Source organism: Buteo buteo, chromosome 13, assembly GCF_964188355.1.
Source record: "Buteo buteo chromosome 13, bButBut1.hap1.1, whole genome shotgun sequence".
Taxonomy (NCBI): Eukaryota; Metazoa; Chordata; class Aves; order Accipitriformes; family Accipitridae; genus Buteo; species Buteo buteo.
Genome location: NC_134183.1, coordinates 35,133,290 through 35,154,634, shown reverse-complemented (window position 1 = coordinate 35,154,634; position 21,345 = coordinate 35,133,290). Strand labels below are relative to the sequence as shown.

General features: G+C 43.4%; 1 protein-coding gene across 5 annotated transcripts in view; it reads left to right on the top strand.

Moving 5' to 3' along the window:
* The window catches only part of DAPK2 (death associated protein kinase 2), a 61,589-nt gene extending 41,602 nt beyond the window's left edge, over positions 1–19,987 (top strand). For 3 of the 5 annotated variants that reach the window (XM_075045534.1, XM_075045536.1, XM_075045535.1), the window contains 3 exons: positions 6,932–7,084; positions 8,480–8,525; positions 9,438–13,123. In XM_075045534.1, the coding sequence (XP_074901635.1) occupies positions 6,932–7,084; positions 8,480–8,525; positions 9,438–10,073 (835 nt within the window). In that variant the 3' untranslated portion in view covers positions 10,074–13,123. Of the gene's footprint in view, positions 1–6,931; positions 7,085–8,479; positions 8,526–9,437; positions 13,124–15,490; positions 15,581–15,757; positions 15,839–16,397 lie in introns of those variants that run through there. The other 2 variants (XR_012652833.1, XM_075045538.1) reach the window with 2 other exon arrangements.
* The last annotated feature ends 1,358 nt before the right edge of the window (positions 19,988–21,345 follow it).

The window sequence follows — 21,345 nt, the reverse complement described above, 5'->3', positions numbered from 1 at the left end:
TAGAAGCGCTATGAGCTACCAGTGTGTGGAGGAATAGAAATAGCAAATGTAATAGTACCATTTACAAGGTGAGTTATTTCAGGTGAAAACAGGGAAGTTTAGTTTGCTTGTAAAGGCAGCAGTCTAGACGACTATGTATAAATATGGTCACTTATACTCAAAAAGGTGAATTTAAGCTGAGATAGGAGCAGAGGAGTTGACCCTGGGAACTGAGAATTCATCTTACAGGAGAAAAAATGGCTTGTTAAAGCTAGTAAAGCGAAAGCTAGTTGGGAGTATCACTGCAGTCAGTAAGCACAAGGGGAAAAGAAGCTGTTAGAATAAAAGCATGTCAACGAGTGATTAATAAATAAAAGCAGGAAATCATGACAAGCTCAAACTCTCACAGAAATTAAGTTCTGTGGGCTTCCTGAGGACAAGCAGTTGAGAGAGTTTTAAGATGGAGCTTGACAATTTGTGAAACTGCTTGTGTGACAATGGTTGCATACAATGGAGGGACAGCACTCATTGCTTCAAGAATTCTTTCCTCTGGTTTGATATGAGAACTACAGAAGTGGCCAGGGATCCTTGGACCTAACTGCTTCCATTGAAATCAAGCTCCTGTGACTGCTGGGGAGCAGTGCATGGTGGATACTGCATGCTTGGAAATGCCTCTCCCTAACGTTCATACCCTGGGGCTTCTGCTGTTCCTTATGACACTCAGAGGACTAACTTGCTGCCAGACTTAAAGAAGGTGCACTCTAGTATTAGAGGGATTTGCACTACACAGCTCAGGGGTGCGTATGAGTATGGAGGCTTGAAGGGGAGGGATTGTCTTTTCAGGGTGGAAAACAAATGTGGTGGAACGCAAGATCCTTAGGGCAGCAAGGAGGGCACACAGCAAGCTCTCTACCCTGGACTTCAGGAGAGCAGACTTCGGGCTCTTCAGGGATCTGTTTGGTAGAGTACCATGGGATAAAGCCCTGGAGGGAAGAGGGGCCTGAGAAAGCTGGTTAATACTCAAGGATCACCTCCTCCAAGCTCAGGAGGGATGCATCCCAACAAAGAGGAAGTCAGGCAAAAACGCCAGGAGGCCTGCATGGAGGAACAAGGAGCTCCTGGACAAACTCAAACACAAAAAGGAAGCCTGCAGAGGGTGGAAGCAAGGACAGGTAGCCTGGGAGGAATACAGAGAAATTGTCTGAGCAGCCAGGGATCAGGTTAGGAAAGCCAAAGTCCTGATAGAACTAAATCTGTCCAGGGACGTCAGGGGCAACAAGAAAAGCTTCTGTAGGTATGTCAGTGATAAAAGGAAGACTAGGGAAAATGGGGGTCCTCTCCAGAAGGAAACAGGGGCCTGGTTACCTGGGACATGCAGAAGGGTGAGGTACTCAATGACTGTTTTGCCTCAGTCTTCCCTGGCAAGTGCTCCAGCCACGCTGCCCAGGATGCAGAAGGCAACGACAAGGGACTGGGAGAATGAAGAACTGCCCGTCATAGTGGAAGATCAGGTTCGAGACCATCTAGTGAACCTGAAGGTACGCAAGTCCACGAGACCTGATGAGGTGCATCTGCGGGTCCTGAGGGAACTGGCGGATGAAGTAGCTAAGCCACTATCCATCATATTTGAGAAGTCGTGGCAGTCCGGGGAAGTTCCCACCGACTGGAAAAGGGCAAACATAACACCCATTTTTAAAAAGTGGGGAAAAGGAAGACCTGGGGAACTACAGGCCAGTCAGTCTCACCTCTGTGCCTGGCAAGATCAAGGAGCGGATCCTCCTGGAAACTCTGCTGAGACACATGGAAAACAAGGAGATGATTGGCAAGAGCCTACATGGCTTCACTAAGGGCGAATCCTGCCTGACAAATCTGGTGGCCTTCTATGACGGGGTTACGGCATTGGTGGATTAGGGAAGAGCAACTGATGTCATCTACCTGGACTTGTGCAAAGCATTTGACACTGTCCCGCACAACATCTTGTCTCTAAATTGGAGAGACATGGATTGGACAGATGGACCGCTCGGTGGATAAGGAATTGTCTGGATGGTCGCACTCAAAGAGTTGCGATCAACAGCTGGATGTCCGAGCGGACACCAGTGATAAGTGGCGTTCCTCAGGGGTCCATATTGGGACCGGCGCTGTTTAACATCTTTGTCGGCGACAGGGACAGTGGGATTGAGCGCACCCTCGGCAAGTTTGCCGATGACACCAAGCTGTGTGGTGCGGTCGACACGCTGGAAGGAAGGGATGCCATCCAGAGGGACCTCGACAGGCTTGAGAGGTGGGCCCGTGTGAACCTCCTGAAGTTCAACAAGGCCAACTGCAAGGTCCTGCACATGGGTTGGGGCAACCCAAGCACAAATACAGGCTGGTCAATGAGTGGATTGAGAGCAGCCTGGAAGAGAAGGACTTGGGGGTATTAGTGGATGAAAACCTGAATATGAGCCAGCACTGTGCACTTGCAGCCCAGAAAACCAGTCGCATTCTGGGCTGCATCAAAAGTGTGGCTAGCAGGTTGAGGGAGTTGATTCTGCCCCTCTGCTCTCCTGAAACCCCACCTGCAGTACTGCATTCAGCTGTGGGGCTACCAACATAAGAAGGACATGGACCTGTTGGAGCAAGTCCAGAGGAGGGCTGGAGCACCTCTCCTGTGAAGTGTCGTGGTTTAACCCCAGCCAGCAACTAAGCACCACGCAGCCACTCACTCACTCCTCCCCAACCCAGTGGGATGGGGGAGAAAATCAGGAAAAGAAGTAAAACTCGTGGGTTGAGATAAGAATGGTTTAATAGAACAGAAAAGAAGAAACAAATAATGATAATGATAACACTAATAAAATGACAACAGTAGTAATAAAAGGATTGGAATGTACAAATGATGCGCAGGGCAATTGCTCACCACCCGCCGACCAACACCCCGCCAGTCTCCGAGCGGCAATTCCCTGCCCCCCCCTTCCCAGTTCCTAAACTAGCTGTGACATCATATGGTATGGAATACACTGTTGGCCAGTTTGGGTCAGGTGCCCTGGCTGGGCATGAGAAGCTGAAAAATCCTTGACTATAGTCTAAACACTACTGAGCAACAACTGAAAACATCAGTGTTATCAACATTCTTCACATACTGAACTCAAAACATAGCACTGCACCAGCTACTAGGAAGACAGTTAACTCTATCCCAGCTGAAACCAGGACAGTATCCACCCCTTATTCTATACCATTGACGTCATGCTCAGTTCCCATACCTTTAGTTACATTCTAATCAATCATCACCACCTCTCCATCCCTTTGAGACATATGAACAATTATATATATATAAATATATATATGTATACACACACAGAGATATCATTCCTTTAGTTCATGGGTTATATTCATAAAATGTTTGTTGAGTTCATTTAGTTTCCGACTCCGGGCTCCATCTGTCATACCAGTCTGTCTGGGCAGGAGGGATGCTGCAAAGTCTTCTCAGTCGGTAGAGCAGAATTGGGCTTCAGTGCAGTGTGACAAGCAGATGACATTTGACGCAGCAGGAGGATGGTGTGCACCGTTGGATTGTTGCATGCTGGAGTCAGTTCTGGTTCCATCACTACTGTGCTTTGCTCAGTTTTATCACAGTTCTTTCTTGCTTGATCCAAGTGATTATTACTATAGTACTATGGATATAGCATATAACAATTATAGTAATGATAACATACAGTAGCAGGGTTATATAGCAACTAATATCATACAGTTTAATTCTGGCTATTTTCACCTAAAATAAAATCCCCTTGAGGCACACATCAGACTTCTCCATCTTTTCGTATCACCCACCAAGTGCACCCAGGCCCTTGAGCAAAAGCAATCCCATGAATGGGTTTACCTTTGCCTGAGGCAGGAGTAACCCAGACTGTTTTTCCTAACATATTTTTCATATGCACTATAGGGACTTTATCCCCTTCTACAGTATGTAAAAATTCTGATTGGGCAGGGCCACTCCGATTGGCAGATCCTCTGGTGTTGACTAACCAGGTGGCTTTTGCTAAATGTGTATCCCAATGTTTGAAAGTTCCACCCCCCATTGCTTTCAGTGTAGTCTTCAACAGTCCATTGTATCGCTCAATTTTCCCAGAGGCTGGTCCATGATAGGGGATATGATACACCCACTCAATGCCATGCTCTTTGGCCCAGGTGTCTATGAGGTTGTTTCAGAAATGAGTCCCATTGTCTGACTCAATTCTTTCTGGGGTGCCATGTCGCCACAAGACCTGCTTCTCAAGGCCCAGGATAGTGTTCCGGGCAGTGGCATGGGGTACAGAGTATGTTTCCAGCCATCCAGTGGTTGCTTCCACCATTGTCAGCACATAGCGCTTGCCTTAGTGAGTTTGTAGGAGTGTGATATAGTCAATCTGCCAGGCTTCTCCAAATTTATATTTCAGCTATCGCCCTCCATACCACAGGGGCTTTAACCGCTTAGCTTGCTTAATTGCAGCACGTTTCACATTCATGCATAACCTGTGCGATAGTGTCCATGCTCAGGTCCACCCCTCGATCTCGAGCCCATCTATATGTTGCATCTCTTCCCTGATGGCCTGAAGTATCATGGGCCCACCGAGCCATAAATAGCTCACCCTTATGTTGCCAGTCCAGGTCCACCTGAGCCACTTCAATCTTGGCAGCCTGATCCACCTGTTTGTTGTTTCGATGTTCTTCAGTGGCCCAACCCTTAGGTACGTGAGCATCTACATGATGTACTTTTACAACCAGATTCTCTAGCCAGGACGCAATATCTTGCCAAGGTGTGGCAGCCCAAATGGGTTTACCTCTGCGCTGCCAGTTGCTCTGCTTCCATTGCTGTAACCACCCCCACAGGGCATTTGCCACCATCCATGAGTCAGTATAGAGATAGAGCACTGGCCACTTTTCTCTTTCAGCAATATCTAACGCTAGCTGGATGGCTTTCACCTCTGCAAACTGACTCGATTCACCTTCTCGTTCAGCAGTTTCTGCAACTTGTTGTGTAGGACTCCATACAGCAGCTTTAAAAACCAGAGCAACAACTCTAAGAATACATAAATCAACGTAATGAATGCTTAGAACAAATTTGTTTTAACAAGCTCTGGTCAGGTTTGTTGTTATCTCAACCCTTCGTGCCCCACGTTGGGCGCCAAAATGGACTGTCGTGGTTTAACCCCAGCCAGCAACTAAGCACCACGCAGCCGCTCACTCACTCCTCCCCCACCCAGTGGGATGGGGGAGAAAATCGGGAAAAGAAGTAAAACTCGAGGGTTGAGATAAGAACAGTTTAATAGAACAGAAAGGAAGAAACTAATAATGATAATGATAACACTAATAAAATGACAACAGTAGTAATAAAAGGATTGGAATGTACAAATGATGCGTAGGGCAATTGCTCACCACCCGCCAACCAACACCCAGCCAGTCCCTGAGCGGCGATTCCCTGCCCCCCCCCTTCCCAGTTCCTAAACTAGCTGTGATGTCACATGGTATGGAATACACTGTTGGCCAGTTTGGGTCAGGTGCCCTGGCTGGGCATGAGAAGCTGAAAAATCCTTGACTATAGTCTAAACACTACTGAGCAACAACTGAAAACATCAGTGTTATCAACATTCTTCACATACTGAACTCAAAACATAGCACTGCACCAGCTACTAGGAAGACAGTTAACTCTATCCCAGCTGAAACCAGGGCACAAACCTAGACATAATAGATAAGCATAATAATAGTCCAGAAGATTTTTAAAAAGGGATGGGATCAATTTCCTTGGTATAAATAACATTTCCTGTAAAACCAGACTTTTGCAAGTCAGCATCCCTGTGGACTGGGGGAGGGAAGAAGAGGAGGGAAGGGAAGGCAGGGCAGGAGGAGTCTGAAATGAATCTGTTCTGACCCTTGAGTTTTATGGAGCAGGGGTAAATAGTCATCAAAGGTGAAGGTCGTCAGTCACAGTTGAGAGATAGGCAAAGCAGGATAAAAGCTTTTTCTGTCGAAGTAAAAATTGCTGAAAGGCATTTTATTATGATGCTGTCTTTATTATATCCTTGCAGTTGGAGCAGAGTGCCAACAGAGTGAAATGGCCTCAAGTTGCGGCAAGGGAGATTTAGGTTAGATATTAGGAAAAAAATTTTTACTGAGAGGGTTGTCAGACATTGGAATAGGCTGCCCAGGGAAGTGGTTGAGTCGCCATCCCTGGAGGTATTCAAAAAGTGAGTAGACAGGGTACTTCAGGACATGGTTTAGTGGGCATGGTTTGATGGTTGGATTCGATGATCTTGAAGGTCTTTTCCAACCTAAATGATTCTATGATTCTATGAAATTTTGCATTGTTCAGGAACAGTTGGATTTTATTGCAGCTAAAGTCCTTTTTTTGTGGATTCCTTTTAATGACCAGCATGGCCCTACCTCTCTGGCAGAGTTGGCCCCTAGGCAAGGCCACGCACCTAACTTCCAATCACGTGTTTGTTGTATTTTGGTTCCAGCTGAGAAAGGTCTCCTGGCTGAACCCACTGTGCAGGGAACTTGTCAGTAGCTTTGCAGACAGAAAAGCAGTAGGGGCAGGGCTTTTCCTACCTGAAGAAAATCTATAGAAACACTGCTTTATCCCCTTGAAGCCAGTAGAAGCTTCTACCTGGTAGTGTTTATGGGTTCACAGGGATCAAGACTCTCCTCAGCTGAAGCCTTTTCTAGTTAGATTAATAATGACTTCAATGAGACACTTAGGAGAATTTGTGCATTTCTATCTGTGTGCACACATTAGTGCTGCACTAGAGACTTTCAAGATGAGTCTGACTCATACCACAGATGTAGTGAGCCAGAGCTGGACCTGTTATTTCCCACGTGGCATGGCTGCTACAACATGAGATCCACAAATGTCCCGAGATACACAGTCACTGTAATTTCATTAGAGGACCTCTGCTGTTTATTTTTTCCAATTGATTCTTCTTTCTGGCTTATCTAGACTTAGTGGTGCATCACCTTTCCTTGGAGAAACTAAACAAGAAACGCTTGCCAACATCACAGCTGTGAATTATGAATTTGATGAAGAATTTTTCAGCAATACCAGTGACCTGGCGAAAGATTTTATTCAGAAACTCCTGGTGAAAGATACACGGTAAGTAAAAAATTCAGAAAGATCCATTTGTTTCTAAGATAAACCTAGTGGAAAGTAGCCTGACAAGTAATCTGCAAAGCCTTCCCTCCAGTGTGTATTGCTATTCAAGAGCAAGACAGGAGGATGCTGCTGTACCCCTAGTTAATCACTGCACCCAGAAACCCTAAGAAAAGGAACTAAATCTCCTCAGTTAAATTTCACTTTTGGGACTGAACTCTTAACATGAGTCAAGCTGGTACAATACGGTGTGTAGGTGAAGGGCTGAAAATAGGGTATAAAATCTCTAGTTCAGGATAACTACCACTCCAGTATTTCAGTCTGTTATGAACTACTTGCAAGGAGGTGACGTGATCCCACAATATGCTCCCAGTGGTGCAAGGGCAGAAAAATCTTCACATGTGCTCGTAGTGGAATTGTTTCTTAAGTCTCTCTGCATCTGTTGCAATCACCTAGAATTTGCATGATACCTATGCAGATCTTTATTCCCAGTTTATAGGAACCACAGACCTTTTTTTAGTTTTTCTTCCTTTTAATAAAGTGCGCGCAGAAGTAGCATCTCCTTCCCCATAACCCTATTTATCCTGGAGGGAAGTCAGGCCATGGCAGTTCTTTCTAATGGCTTCATTAGGGGAGAAAATAGGTGTTAGAGAGAGAGGCAAGCTGTTTGGTCAAGATTTCTGCAAATCCTCAGGCCTTAGAATAGGCTGGAGTAGGTGGGGTTTGATGAGAGCTATGCACAGGTCTAGCAACCTCGTTTTAAGAAAGGACAGGTCAGCGATATTGATATTTGTCCCATGTACAGAGGCAGTCGCTGTGCAATGCTGTGTTTCTGCCTTTGATTCTCAGTGCTCTTAATGTGCTGTTCACGAAACTGCTACAATGCAGAAGGAAGTTAGAATTGATCAGGTTTGATTAGGTTTGAAGTATTCCTCTCAGAAATGTTGCTTTTGGGAAATGGCAGCTCCTGCAGTGATGTAATACCATGTTCCAAAGGACAGTTTTGATATAATTAACGTTGTATACCTTAGTTCAGACACAGTCGTAATAAAGGTGTATGGAAATAATTTATTTTCTAAGCGTATAGGATGAACAAAACAAAGTAATATTTTTATCACTTTTTATGGAAGGATACACAAAAATACTGGTAGATTTTGATCAAGTAAGAATTAAAATTGTGTGGAATGAGGACAGCACCTTACTGAAATCTAGAACAGTTACTAAACTACATGCAAGCAGTATGTCTCATAGAGAAACATAACCCTGAAATTTGAGAATTAATCCTGGCATTTTCTTGATAAATGCTTCATACGAAGCCTGGGAGAAGCGCAGGTCAATGGACTTGTGTACTAGGTATTTCTCATTCAAGACTGGGGTTTTTTTGTGTTGTTTTTTTAGGAAACGGCTTACAATTCAGGAAGCTCTGTCTCATCCGTGGATAATGGTAAGACTGAAAAAAGAGACAGATCTTGTTTTTTACCATAAGCAAAGCAGAGATGATATTCGCACTCTTATTGGTGTGTTAAATGGAAAACTGCCCTCTAAGTACTTAGCGACCCTAGGTGTCTCAAAGAGATCTACCAGGAAGAAATTGGTTGGGTCTGACTAAAGCCTTGGATTTCTGCAAATGAGTTCTTTTATTATCTTAACTTTCGAAAAGAGGGTGACAAAGCTTTGATGTTTGTTGCATGTTACAGTATCCTACATTAGACTGGGCTTTGCAATTTTTTTCCATCCTTCTCTGTTTGCATGGACATATACTACGGGTTGGGTTTAGTGCTTTCTTGAGTTGAGAGCTGACTACAGTCCATGTGGAAAATAGAATTTTTCTCAAGATATAACTGCTGTACCAAGTGTGCTGATTTACTTACATTTGTGTGTCTGTATGTATTTTTTCATCATAAACATCGCTTGCTTTTGTGGATAAGTCTCTTACTGAAAATACATTTAGCTAATCTCAGCATGACTAATGAGGGTGTTTGAAATTCAGTTTTTGCTTTGCACTGCACAAAAACATTAACTGGAGTGGTTTCAAGATTGTTATTTTTCCTCTTACAAATATTGATAGCTTTGAGACTGTTAACTGCTAAAAATTAACATGAAAATAAATTGCGGCCCTGTTATTTACACTTATCACATTGGAATGAATGCACATCACTTGTCACATTTGTTTTTGGGTTTGTGTGTTTTGTTTTTTTTTTTCTTTTAATCAAATGCATGAAGGAAAATCTGTGGGAGCAAAGAATCTCCCAGCATTGTGGAAGTTCAGGCTGCATCCTTTGTGTAGAGTTTTTTAATCACTGCATGTCTTGTAAACATTCAGTAATATTGGTTCCTCTGTCTGACGACTCACCAGCTGAAAGAAGAAACAAAAGTCCAAGAAAACAAGAAGGTCGAGAACACACAGCTGAAGACAAAACGCCTGAGAGAGTACACCATAAAGTGCCATTCGAGCATGCCTCCCAATAATACCTACATCAACTTTGAGCGCTTTGCCCGAGTAGTAGAGGACATTTCACTTATGGAACGGGGTTTCAGCGCTTTGGCTGCATCCCACGATTCCGTGCAGGAGGACATTGATGCTCTGGTTTCCATTTATAATGAGAAAGAAGCTTGGTATAAAGAAGAGAGTGAAAGCGTGAGGCACAAGCTGTCTCAGCTGAAGTATGAGTACCGTAAAATTGAATCCCTGAAAAGACATCTACAAGATGATATCAAGACTGTAGGCGCTAGTCTTACAGGCATAACTGGGAAATATGCTGATCTGCAGAGTCAGTATGAATCTCTCAGTCAAGAACTTTCTGAGGAACTCAAGTGGATACAGGATTTAATGAGTAGTTTTCGACTGGAAAATGAAGCCTGTGTGAATGGAAACTTTGACTCTGTTTTCAAGAAAGATATTAATGAATCACTAATGGAGCTGTTAAATAGATCTCGCTGTGAAGAATTCCTTGCAGGGTTGAATCTTGATGTAGCAGAATCAAATCAGTAATGGCATAGATCAAGTTAGGTGCAGGGTTTGCTGCCTCTTTCAATGTACAGCAGTTTAAAAAGTTTTCAGTGCATAAATTCTACACAAAAACATCACCTAGAACTAAAATAGAAATTCTGATATATTGCAGGAGATGCTGACCAAAACCATAAACTCCCAGTGGTTTGTAGTGTTGAAGTTTTTTTTTCCCCATATTTGATGTCTGAACTTACAGGCACTAGATTATCACAGTTGTATGGACACATCTAACCCTACAGTCATTTGCACTGCCTATATCATACTACTTTGTGTATTACAGTTCCTGAAGATTACTAAGTAATTAACTTGGAATAAAGAGTAGGTCAGTGTGTACTTACTAGAAGCTGGGTGCCTGGAAACTAATAAAAATCTCATGCTAGCATCTGTGGTTGGATGAAGGAAACAGTCATGTAGACCTGCTGGAGGCAGTTCTATAGACCATATGAGAGAAATATTTGCAAAGGTGAAATCTGTCCTGTAAAACAAAGTAATTGCTGTAGTAATTTAACTTTTAGCAAGTCCTGTGGAAATTCTGTGTGAAATGGCTGCTGATGAAGAAGAGTTAAGATTATTTTTTTAGGCCAGTTATGCAGGATGAAATCTTTTACCATCAAAGGTGTTAGCTGTTGATTAATCCATTGTTTTAAAATTCAGCTAAGTTTCCTGTGCTATACCAAAGAAATCCTATTCAAAAGACACAACTGGGAACATGTAATGAACTGATCAGATAACTGTATGTAATTTTACAATGCAAATATTAATTTGTGAGTAATAAGTGATAATATAGACTTCTGGTTTGCTTGCTACACTAAAGAAGATGACAAAGCTACAACTAATTTAATCTATGGTGTGGCATTTGAGACTAGTGTTCTTGCTGTGAAGATTTTTTTTCTTAAGTTTAGAAAGTAAAAGAAAAGTTGGCCCAAATTTGAATCGTGCCCTGCTGTCTTGTATTTCAAAGAAGTCACTTGATTATACTATATGATTATGCACAGATGTACCCATCTTGGTTCTGGACACAATAAATTGTTATTTATGCAGGATGCAATTGTTCCCTGATGGTGTAGTTAGTGACTGAAGAAGAGATGTCAAGCTTCTGTGTACTGAAAAGAGTTGCCAGCCTAGGTTCTGCAGCTAGTTTAGAGCCCCTTTGCTTAGCTGTATGAACTTTCTGCAAGGTGACTGTTAGGCAGCTACAAGAATCAGTGAGATAGTATCCAAGCATCCCTGCATCACTGCTCAAGTCCATCTAGAGTGGATCTTTATATATATATTAGAGTATGTCTTTCACTGCCCAGCCTCCCTCCTCCTTTTCCAGAGAAGCAAATGACCTAACTGAATTGAACTGTTGTTGTTCATAACATTATTAAGAATAATGTTTCCTACTTTGAGATAGAGAGATTAAGCATACTCTCATCCAGTTTGTGTAGAGTACAGTGGACCCATCACTACCATGTCCTCATAAAGATGTGCAGAGGGTGGTGAAAATTCAGAGTTCTGAAAACAGTTATTCAGTAGGGGTATTGTTATTCCTGTCATTGTACTTGGTGGAGGATGGAAACTGGATGTGCTTGCTGTCGCATCTTTGCACAAGATGTAAAATTTTCAAAAGCTCTGAAGTAGAGAGGATAACCAGGAGATGTCCCTAGCAAGCTGGTGTTGATAGTTGGGGAGAATTGGCTCCATTGTGACAAATAGTATTGAGAATTTTACATATGTCCATTTTTTATTCTCTCAAAACACTTCAGTCATCACTTCTGCAGGTTCCTTTGAGCTGGAAGACCTACAAGATCCTGTCTAGGGGAACTGGAACACAGGATTTTTTTATGAGGGGGAGAGTTTTAATCCTTAAAAAGTAACTTAAAGCCTATTGAGAGTTAATATTGCAGAAAAGACTCTCAAGAAAGAGAGTCTGCCTTCCCTCAGCCATGATCTCATATTCTCTGTTCACGTAGTTTTTCTTTATGAACAAATGCACTGGCACGACAAGAAGGAATGTTAAATGAGGCCACTCTGTTCCTGTGTGTGTTTGGGTGAGGTTAATATTATTGTGACTCAGTCCTTGAGGCTAGTGCTCTCTGAGCTGAAGGAGGTCACTGACATACTGTTTTTGAGAAGATATTCTGATGATTGAGAAAATGACAAGGTCACTGGTTTGCAGGCTATTTAGAAATTGAGGCAGTTATTAACAGTCTGGAATACTGTCAAGTGAGCTATTTTGATTCAGTGATGGTTCTACTGCTGAAAGGGCAGTCAGAAATTTTTCATGATGATTGTACAGCTGACATTTAGCCAGTGACATTTTTTCCACTTAAAATTGATTTCTAGTAGGTGTTTTGTACCACCATGCTAGTCATTTGCAGCATGAGAAAGTAATATTTTATGTTTAAATGTCGCACTTCTGTTGTATGCAAATGATGTATACATCTAAATGAGAAAGAGGCCTAGCTGATAGCTCAGCTCCTTGAATTACTGCTGAGATACCTGCACAAATGCTATACCTATAGCATGTTGTTGTGGTTTCAGCCCAGCCGGTAACAAAGGACCACGCAGCCGCTTGCTCGCTCCTCCTGCCTCCCTCCGGTGGGATGGGGAGGAGAATCAGAAAGGAGAAAAGAAAAAAAAAAAAAGGAACCTCGAGGGTTGAGATAAGGACAGTTCACTTGGACAACACAGAAAGAGAAGTTACAACAACAACAACGGTACGAATAAAAGAATATACAAAATGAGTGATGCACAATGCAGCTGCTCACCACCCGGAACCCGACACTCCGCCACTTCCCCCACCAAAAGCCCAGTGAGAGAGGACCCCCCCAGCCCGCTCCCCAGTTATATACTGAGCATGATGTCGCATGGTATGGAATAGCTCCTCGGCTAGATCAGATCAGCTGTCCCGGCTGTGCCCCCTCCCAGGTTCCTGTGAAAATTAACTCTATCCCAGCTGAACCCAGGACACATGTGATGAGAAAAGTGAATTTGTTGTCTCATAAACGTTATCAAGTATTTTGCTGAAAAAAAAGTTTAAATTCTCATTGATGGGTCTTCCATTCGCCTTTGGTACTCTTGCTTCTTCAGGTGTCTGGCTTGGTGGTTGGATTCCAGTCAGTATAAATATTTCTGGGTTATCCACCTCCTACATGTGCAGATCAGAACTGCTGGAATGGTTGTCACTCCATAAACTCCATACTCTTTTAAGAGTTGATTCCTGGCCTTTCTCTTGTCACTTTTACCAAATCTGGTTTTGAACCTTTTTTTTCCTCTCAATCTGTCGAATACAGTTTTCTGGACTATGCAAATTTTGAAGTGGTTTTGGAGTTCAAAGGTACTTCATTTGCAGGAGGACTGTGTCAAGGTTTGTGGAACATCTGTTCCTTAACGCCAGATTGGACACCAGATTGGCATCCAAAAATTTTAGGCACGTGTCTGAATCCTGATATGTTTTTTTTTTCTTCCTATTTTTCCATAGGTATTGTAATCCTTTCCTCATATATTTATTGCCACGGTATCAATGTCTTGTGTTCTCATACTTGGCGTTGTTAAAGGACAAATCCTGAGTTTTTTTCAGATATGCTGTAGCATGTATCCTCATCACCAATACTAAATGGCAGCTAACTTTTTCCCATTTAATTTCTGTGATGTCAGGAAAACATACTGGAGTAAGTTTGATGGAATGCTGTGAAAATGGTTAAGGAATTGTAGTGTCTGTCAAAGGGGGAAAGGCCAAGAGAGCTGGGATTGTTTAGTGTCAAAAAGAGAAGGCTTGAGGGTGGATCTTCTCAATCTGTATAAATATGTGGTGGAATGGAGTGGAAAAAACCAGAGCCAGGCTCTCCTCAGTGATATCCAGTGACAGGACAAGAGGCAACGGGCACAAATTGAAATAAAGAAATTCCATTTGAATATTAAAAAAAGCAAATAACCTTGTTTACTAAAGGAGCAGTCAAATACTGGAACGTGTTGCCCAGAGAAGCTGTGGAGTCTCCATCCTTTGAAACCCAAGTGGGATGTGGTCCTGGGTAGCTGCAGTAGCTGACCCTCTCCTGAGCAGGGGGTTGGACTAGATGATCTCCAGAGGCTCCTTCCAAACTCAACTATTCTGTCATTCTTGGATTGTCCAATGTTGACCAAAGCTGGTCATGGATTTAATTTTCTTGAGCCACCTTCTAATTTTGCTTGGGATCTGTCAATCTCGGACTAATTGCAGAAGATTACTCACAGTGGCAGGTTACCTGAGCCTTCCTGAGATTTTGATATGCAGACAGGATTTTATTCACCAGCTTTGTGAGACACAGGAAAAGGGCTACTCTCTGGTACCAGTTTAATATTTGGGTTGTAGAGTACAGCTAGTGCTCTCCGAAGTTATTCTGTATTTCACATTCACATGAATTCACATGTTCTCCATCTTCAGATCTGAAATGACTGCCTCAAACTTACCTATGATGTTTAAATCAGCCTGGTAAAAGAAAAACATGTTAAAAGCACAATTCAGAGAAGATGTGCCAAAGTAAAATGAAGAGCCACATGCTGGAAGTTAGGAAGGGGCCCTAATGTTACCTTTGGTTTTAAAATGGCCTTGTAAAGGGCAAGATGTGGAAACATCTATCTGAAAATTTAGAAGGTATCACGGGACCTGACAGTGTGATGGTGCTGGGTTTAGTCCTAATCTGTCATGATTTTTAGCAAGCATGCACAAAACCCCTGAGGAGCAGTGTGCTGCAGTGCCATTGATGCGCTGACAACAGCTCCATCTCCTTACTGTCAGGCCTCTGTGGAACCTTTTTGTTGCTCTCCCAATGCCTTTCAGAAAAAGGGACTTGAATAAAAGCTGGCTGATATGAGCTCAGTCCAGAGAAAATGGAGATGGTGCAGGTGTGCACTGAGAAGCACCTTAGCAGCTTTACAAAATGAAAGCATTGCCTTAGCACCCTCTAGCATCCCCTTAGTTACCTCCCTCTTTTGTTTGGCTGTCCTTCATCCTGTCCTTTGGCTAGAAAAGCTGTTCCCAGACTTTTTGTTTGGTTTTCTTGTGTGTGGATCATTATGAAGCAGAAGGCAGAAGTGGAGGCTGGAGCAAAGTCCATGCCATGCGATACACCTTTTGTGCCAGGTCGAGTGGCTAGAAAGCAGCAGCAGTGGAACTTCTGAGAACGATTTTGTGCACGGGATCAAGTGTGACCACTGACTGTACACTAGTTTTAGGATTTTGTTTGAGGTCAAAGGGGTCCTGTCCAGGCACAGGGTGGAATAGATTTCATTATTTTTCTTCTGCTTTTACCTGTATGAATCCACAGCTTCCCCAGCCAGCATTCTTTCCAGCCAGCTCCAGAGCACATGAAGAATCTTATGTATTTCATGCATCAAAGGGAGCCAAGCAATAAAATTGCTCTCTTATCTTCCAGCCAGTGGACAAGCGACAGGCTTTGGTTCGGCAAGCATCTGTTGTTAACATGGAAAACTTCAAAAGGCAATATGCTAGAAGGCGATGGAAGGTAGGACAGCGAGCCTTTAAATCCGTCTCATATAAGGCTTCCCAAGCCTGACGGGGTCAGAGGGCAAGACAGAGCTGGAATGTAAGATTTTAATACACAGTAGATAAATGAAATGTGTTTGGATATGTCTGCACTGCACATGTGTGGTCAAATTCTCATTCTTCCTTCTCTCCATAGCTTTCTTACCGTATTGTCTCATTGTGCAACCACTTATCTCGTTCGCTGGTGAAAAAGGTCCTAATACAAGAAGAAAGTTTGGTAGGTACATTTCTCAAACAGGCAGAAGAGAAGGACCAGTTTTACTGTGCAGTGATTTTTTGCTGTCCTTATATGGATGCACAGCCCAACAGGATGGCAATGGTTTTGAGTGGGAAACCAGATTGGACAGTGGCGTCCCTTCTGTGTCTTTAATGCTGCTGTAAGTTGTGTTACTGTGACAGAAATGTTGGGCAAGGAGAGATGGGGACTCTATAAACCCTTTAGGTGCTAGCCATGTTTATTTTGTAAAGGAGCAGCATGGAGGCTGCAGGTTATGTTTGGATAGCATAGCAGTGACCGTGCTGTCTGACTGAGAAGTGAGCAGTTGTGGAGAGAGTCTTCACTGCTGCTCTTGTGCCCAGCTGTGTGACAGAGGGTGGGGGACCCCTGCAGTGCATATGACCTTCTGGAATGAAACTCTGTGAGATTTTTATTAGCTCTAATTTTCTCCATAGATGATACAGTAATAATGTTAGAACATCATGTTTAGGAGTGTGGTATCTCATTTGTGTGGTTATCTCATTTACGTGACTGAAACATTTTGGCCTTTCTATTTCAGAGAAACTGTGAAAGTGACAGTGAGGATCTTTCACAAAGAAAAGCCACTCATCAGAGGAGAAGCAGCATATCATAATGTAATGAGAATTCCATGGGCAGGAGACAGAGGAAACTTTCATCCTTGCTGAAAAAACCCAGCCCTGACAGCAGACCTTGACTTCTTGTCTGAATCCTGGGTATGATGCTTCTCACTTCTCAAACTACACCAACAGCTGGATGATGTTATTAAATGCCTACTAAGCATTTTAGAAAGTTGGGATTCCAGATTCCCAGGGAATGCCGCAGCACAAGCACCGACTGGAGTGTTTTTATACGGTGACCGTTTCAGCGATACTTCAATCTATTTGTGGTATCAACTGCACTCAGGATGTAGGGTTTCTACTGATACTCTTTTACTGCAGAATAATTCACATTCCGCACAATGATTAAGACTGTGCATTATTATTTCAGTCAGGGAAATTGTTACTGAGTCTTAAGGAAAATTCTTAATACAATTTTTATATTTGTTAATAGCATAAATATTTGATGGCAGGTATCTGACAGGTTTTGTTAGCTGTGTGTACTACTCTGTTATTGCTGTCATTGAAGAGAAAATCATAGTGCCATTTTACATATCATAACCTTGATTTCGTGAACCTAGCAGTAAATGGTTCTGTACTGCAGTAAGAATTGCACTCTGACCATCGTCTCTGACTGAAGACTAACACAACTGCCACTGTCAATCTCAGTACAACTGATTCTGGCCACTGAGACGATGAGATAGGCCAGAGCAATTTTTGGATGAAAAGAGAAAAAATTCTGTAGTGACTTACATGCACTCAAATACAACGTTTTTACAGAATGCTGGTAGGATGCCTCACCAAAACAGGGCACTTAAGAAGCCACAGTATATGAAGAAATAGTCTTTATTAAACTTTGTTATTGTTTTAATTTATTGTCGGCAAATTGGAGATTCATTAACACCTATTTTTATAGGTGTTGTTTACATGTAACCCAAACTGCAAACAAACATCTATGTTCTATTCCGGGGCTTGTATCCAAAATTGAGGAAGTAAGCACTTTGGTATTGATGTAACGTCTTTGTGCTAGGAAGTTGCATCATCTTAACTGTATTAGTTTCTAAGCCAGTATTGTTCAGTTGGTACCAAAAAATGTGCATAGACCAGGTTATTTTTTCATTGAATATATTAGTTGTTAGAAGTTCATATTTATTTTCCCATTTAATAAATTAAAAATCAGAAAGCAAGCCCATAGAAACAACTATAGATGGACAAGGAAACTGGTTTTGTTTGGCTTTATGGTTGTCACTTCTAGGCTGAGGTTTTAGACCCGAAGGTGTGAACTGGTGTTGAAAACTTGTATTGGGTTAATTTTCCCTGGTTTCCAGTTTCTATGAAAGAAATAAAAATACGCTACTTTTATTTGTAGCTTTGTATCCTTGCTTAGGCAGAGACTAAAATGCAGTTGATGAGAAAGTATTTCTATGAAAGGAAGGAAATGTGCAAGAAGCATTGGAGAAGAAAGGCAGAAAATAGGATTTGAGGGAAGAAACAAAATTAAGGAAGCGGGAGGAGGGGGGGAAGCAGTGGAGAGGAACGAGTATGAGGGGGACATGTAGGGAGTGGAGGTGAACCTGGACTGGGAAGGTTGAAGGAAGGGAAAGAGAATGTAGGTGTAGGAATTGTAGAAGCAGAAGAATGAATGTTTCGGCAAATATGGGACTGCATTTTGATACTATTTATTTAATTTCCTTTTATTTCATGTCTTGTGCTGCCATAGCCTGTGACATATGCCTGGTCAAGGGACAAGGAGCAGCGCATGGGCTTCTCTTCGCATTCAATTAAAAGGTGCATTTCTGAGCTTTCTGTGTATTTTTTGAGGCAGAATCCTCAAAAAGTGCTGTAGTAAGGTATATATTAAGAGGACCAGTAATGGGAAAAACTATTGTTTCACTGTCTGGAGGGAGTCTTTCATAAATAGAGCACTAAAAATATATATTTGGATAAAAAGCTGCGCAGCTTACCTACCAAATTTTGCTTCCTGCTTTCCCTGTCCCATGCATTACCATTAGTTCATTCCCTGGGCTAAGGAAAACCAAATAAACTCTGAGCCAGTGGTATTTTTCTGAATTCCTGGAGTTTCAAAACACCTTCAGTTGTCCAAATTGGAGATTGTGGGATATGTACATAAATCGCACTTGTGAAAATTAAGCCCTGGTTAAAATAGCTGTTAGGTTGTTGCATCAGAATTGTGCTCTCGTGGAGATGAGGTAATTCTTTTTATGTTAAATCGTAGCAACTATTGAGCAAGATGGGATGCAGTAAAAAGGCAGACAGAGGAGTGCAAGGCAGTGTGAAGCCGTAAGCTCCAGCTTATTAATTCTACATTAATAAAAGATGTAAGGTGGTGTTTTAACAAAGACATTACAGACAGCTCATGGCATTTGGTCTTCAGTCATCTTTTTGCCCAGGTCAGCTAAGGACAGGAGTGCTGGCTTAGTCACAGGAGAGCAGCAGGGCTGGCCTTTTTCTACGGCACTCAGTCGTTCATAGCCTCACATGGCTGCCAAGTGCTGTGGCATTAATTGCATGGAAACCACAACAAGCAGCACTCTGTCAAGCCAAACTATTCTCTCGACTGTTCCAGATAGGATTGTGCTGTGAGTGTATAATCTCTTGTTCTCAGGACTAATGTTTGTGATTTATTAGGAAGTTTTACTGTGTTTTTCCAAATGTGATGGTCTCTCTATTTATCACCCTATCTACTCCACCAAGGTAGAAATTCAGCCCCATTTCAGGGAGGCATAGTCCAGTTAAACTCCGTTTACAGCACTGGAGGACACCTTCCTCAGTGCAGGGCTTAGTTTCATTCCTTACCATTGGTGGTTTTTGAGCAACAACCTAGAGGTTCCTTTTTTTTTAAGGAAAAAAAAAAAAAAGCATTGAAGGGAAGGGGGGTAGTGGGAGGGGAGATGTAGTACACTTCAATAAAATAATTTATGTTACAGAATTTACTTTGGAGGGGGAGAAAAATTGATTTTTCTGTGTATTATTTTGGAGCAGTAAGGAACCTGGAGATAAGTGGTAAGTCTGAAAAAAGCAAGTATTTTTTATTAAAATAAGACTATTTTTATTGCTTTTTTTAGTGGTGATGTTTTAAAATCTGTGTGCCTATATTTTTATGAAGAGAAATACCGATTTTTACACACCTGGAAATAGCACAGACTGTCAAAAATAACAAATCTATTTGTTACCCTGATCTGCTAATAAAATTTTGCAAAGCGGGAGGAGTGCCTTTCTTTCTTTCCACAGAAGCTGGTGCACGGGTCTGAGGCAGGTAAGGGGGGGGTGTGTGTGTGTCTGCCGTGGTGCTTTAGTTTGCGTCTCCGCAAAGGTCGGTCCCTCCGTCGCCACTCGGAAACGGGGCACGTGTGGGCGCCTCCCCCGCTGGCTCCCGCTCCCCTCACGGCTGCCCCGGCCCCGGGCAGAAGCGGGGAGCTGCTCCGGGGAAGCAGGTACGCGGGTTAACCCGCACCGGCTGGGTTGGGCGGCTGAGGAGAGAGAGGAGGAGGAGGAGGAGGGCTCCCTGCCGGGGACGCAGCGCGGGGGTCGGGGATGAGGGGGGCTTGAAGCCGCAGAGTTTCAGCCGCTGAGGAGAAAATGGAGGCGCTGCCGTGAGGGGCCGCCCTCGTACCGGGCGCGGGCCCCGCGGGAGAGAGGGGAGGTGGGTCGGGCCAGTGGCGCCGAGGCCCCCCCGGAGCAGCCGTTACCGTTATTGCCCTCACCTGTGGTGACACCCCCCGGGGAGCTGGAGCTGGCGGCGAGCGCAGGCGGCTTGGGTGAGGGGTAAGGGTGGGCTCCCGGAGAACGCTGATCAAAATGGCTGTTTCAAGGAGGACTGTTGCGTTGCTGCGGGGGACTGCAGAGGAGCCGTCACCTTAGCACCAGGTAGCCTTTTAGCTGGAGCAGGTTTGCTGTTAGCCACATGCTGAAGGAAGAGGGAGGGCTTGCTGGACTGCCATGGACCGCGCTTCCTCTTCAGGATCGAGGTCCCTACACCGCACCCATGTGTCCCACAGCCTCAGGGAGTGAGGTAAGTCGGGCTCCTGACCCTAGAAGCTCTGTGCGCTGTTTCTGGTGTTAGGTCTGGTTTGTGCCATCTGACTCCGTTTACTGTGCATCCGGTGGCTTTTTTAATAAGTTTTGTTCCTGTCTACATCTGTATGTAGATCAGGGAAGCTGTATGGGGCAGGGATAAAAAAAAAAAAGGTATGTATATAACAGTGTTCAGGTGAGAATTGAAGAGGACTCAGAGGCATTTCTTTTACCTCTCTCTTTTTCATATGGTCACTCTGAATTGGGTGATACTCTTTGTATTTTTCACTTAAATGTTTACTTTGTCTTCACATAAACCTCAAACTTGCTATCAACTTCAGTGCTTGAGTGGTGGGTAGTATGTTATTTTCAGCATGTGTGTTTCAGTGAGAGGACTTAAAAGCAGTGGTGGGCCAGATGCACCTTACTGTTGGGCAAGGACAGGGCACCATCACCTGGAGACAATCATGAGCCTGACAAAGTGATATTACAGCAGGCCTTATCCAGCTGGGGCAGGAAGAACCAGAGTGCTTGTGGGGGAGTGACCAGAGCTATGCCCCAGCTGGGGTGACCAGGCGTGTTGCCAAGGCTCAGGGGCAGAAGTTTGGTCTGGAGGCAGACCTTGTGATGAGCTGAGAACATAAAAGTTTCAGATGGGCAAGAAATCATGGCCCTCATCAGAGTGAGTGACTTTGCTGAGAGAAGGGTGGTTTGAGGAAAAGTCATGGGGAGCCCTGAGGAGGTGGAGTACGGGCTTTGGTTGTGTGACAAGATAGGAAGGAGTGGCTGACCTGGTTGTAGGCCTGTGTGCGGTGTTTGCATGGGAAGCCTGTGACTGTGCCCTATGCACAGCGT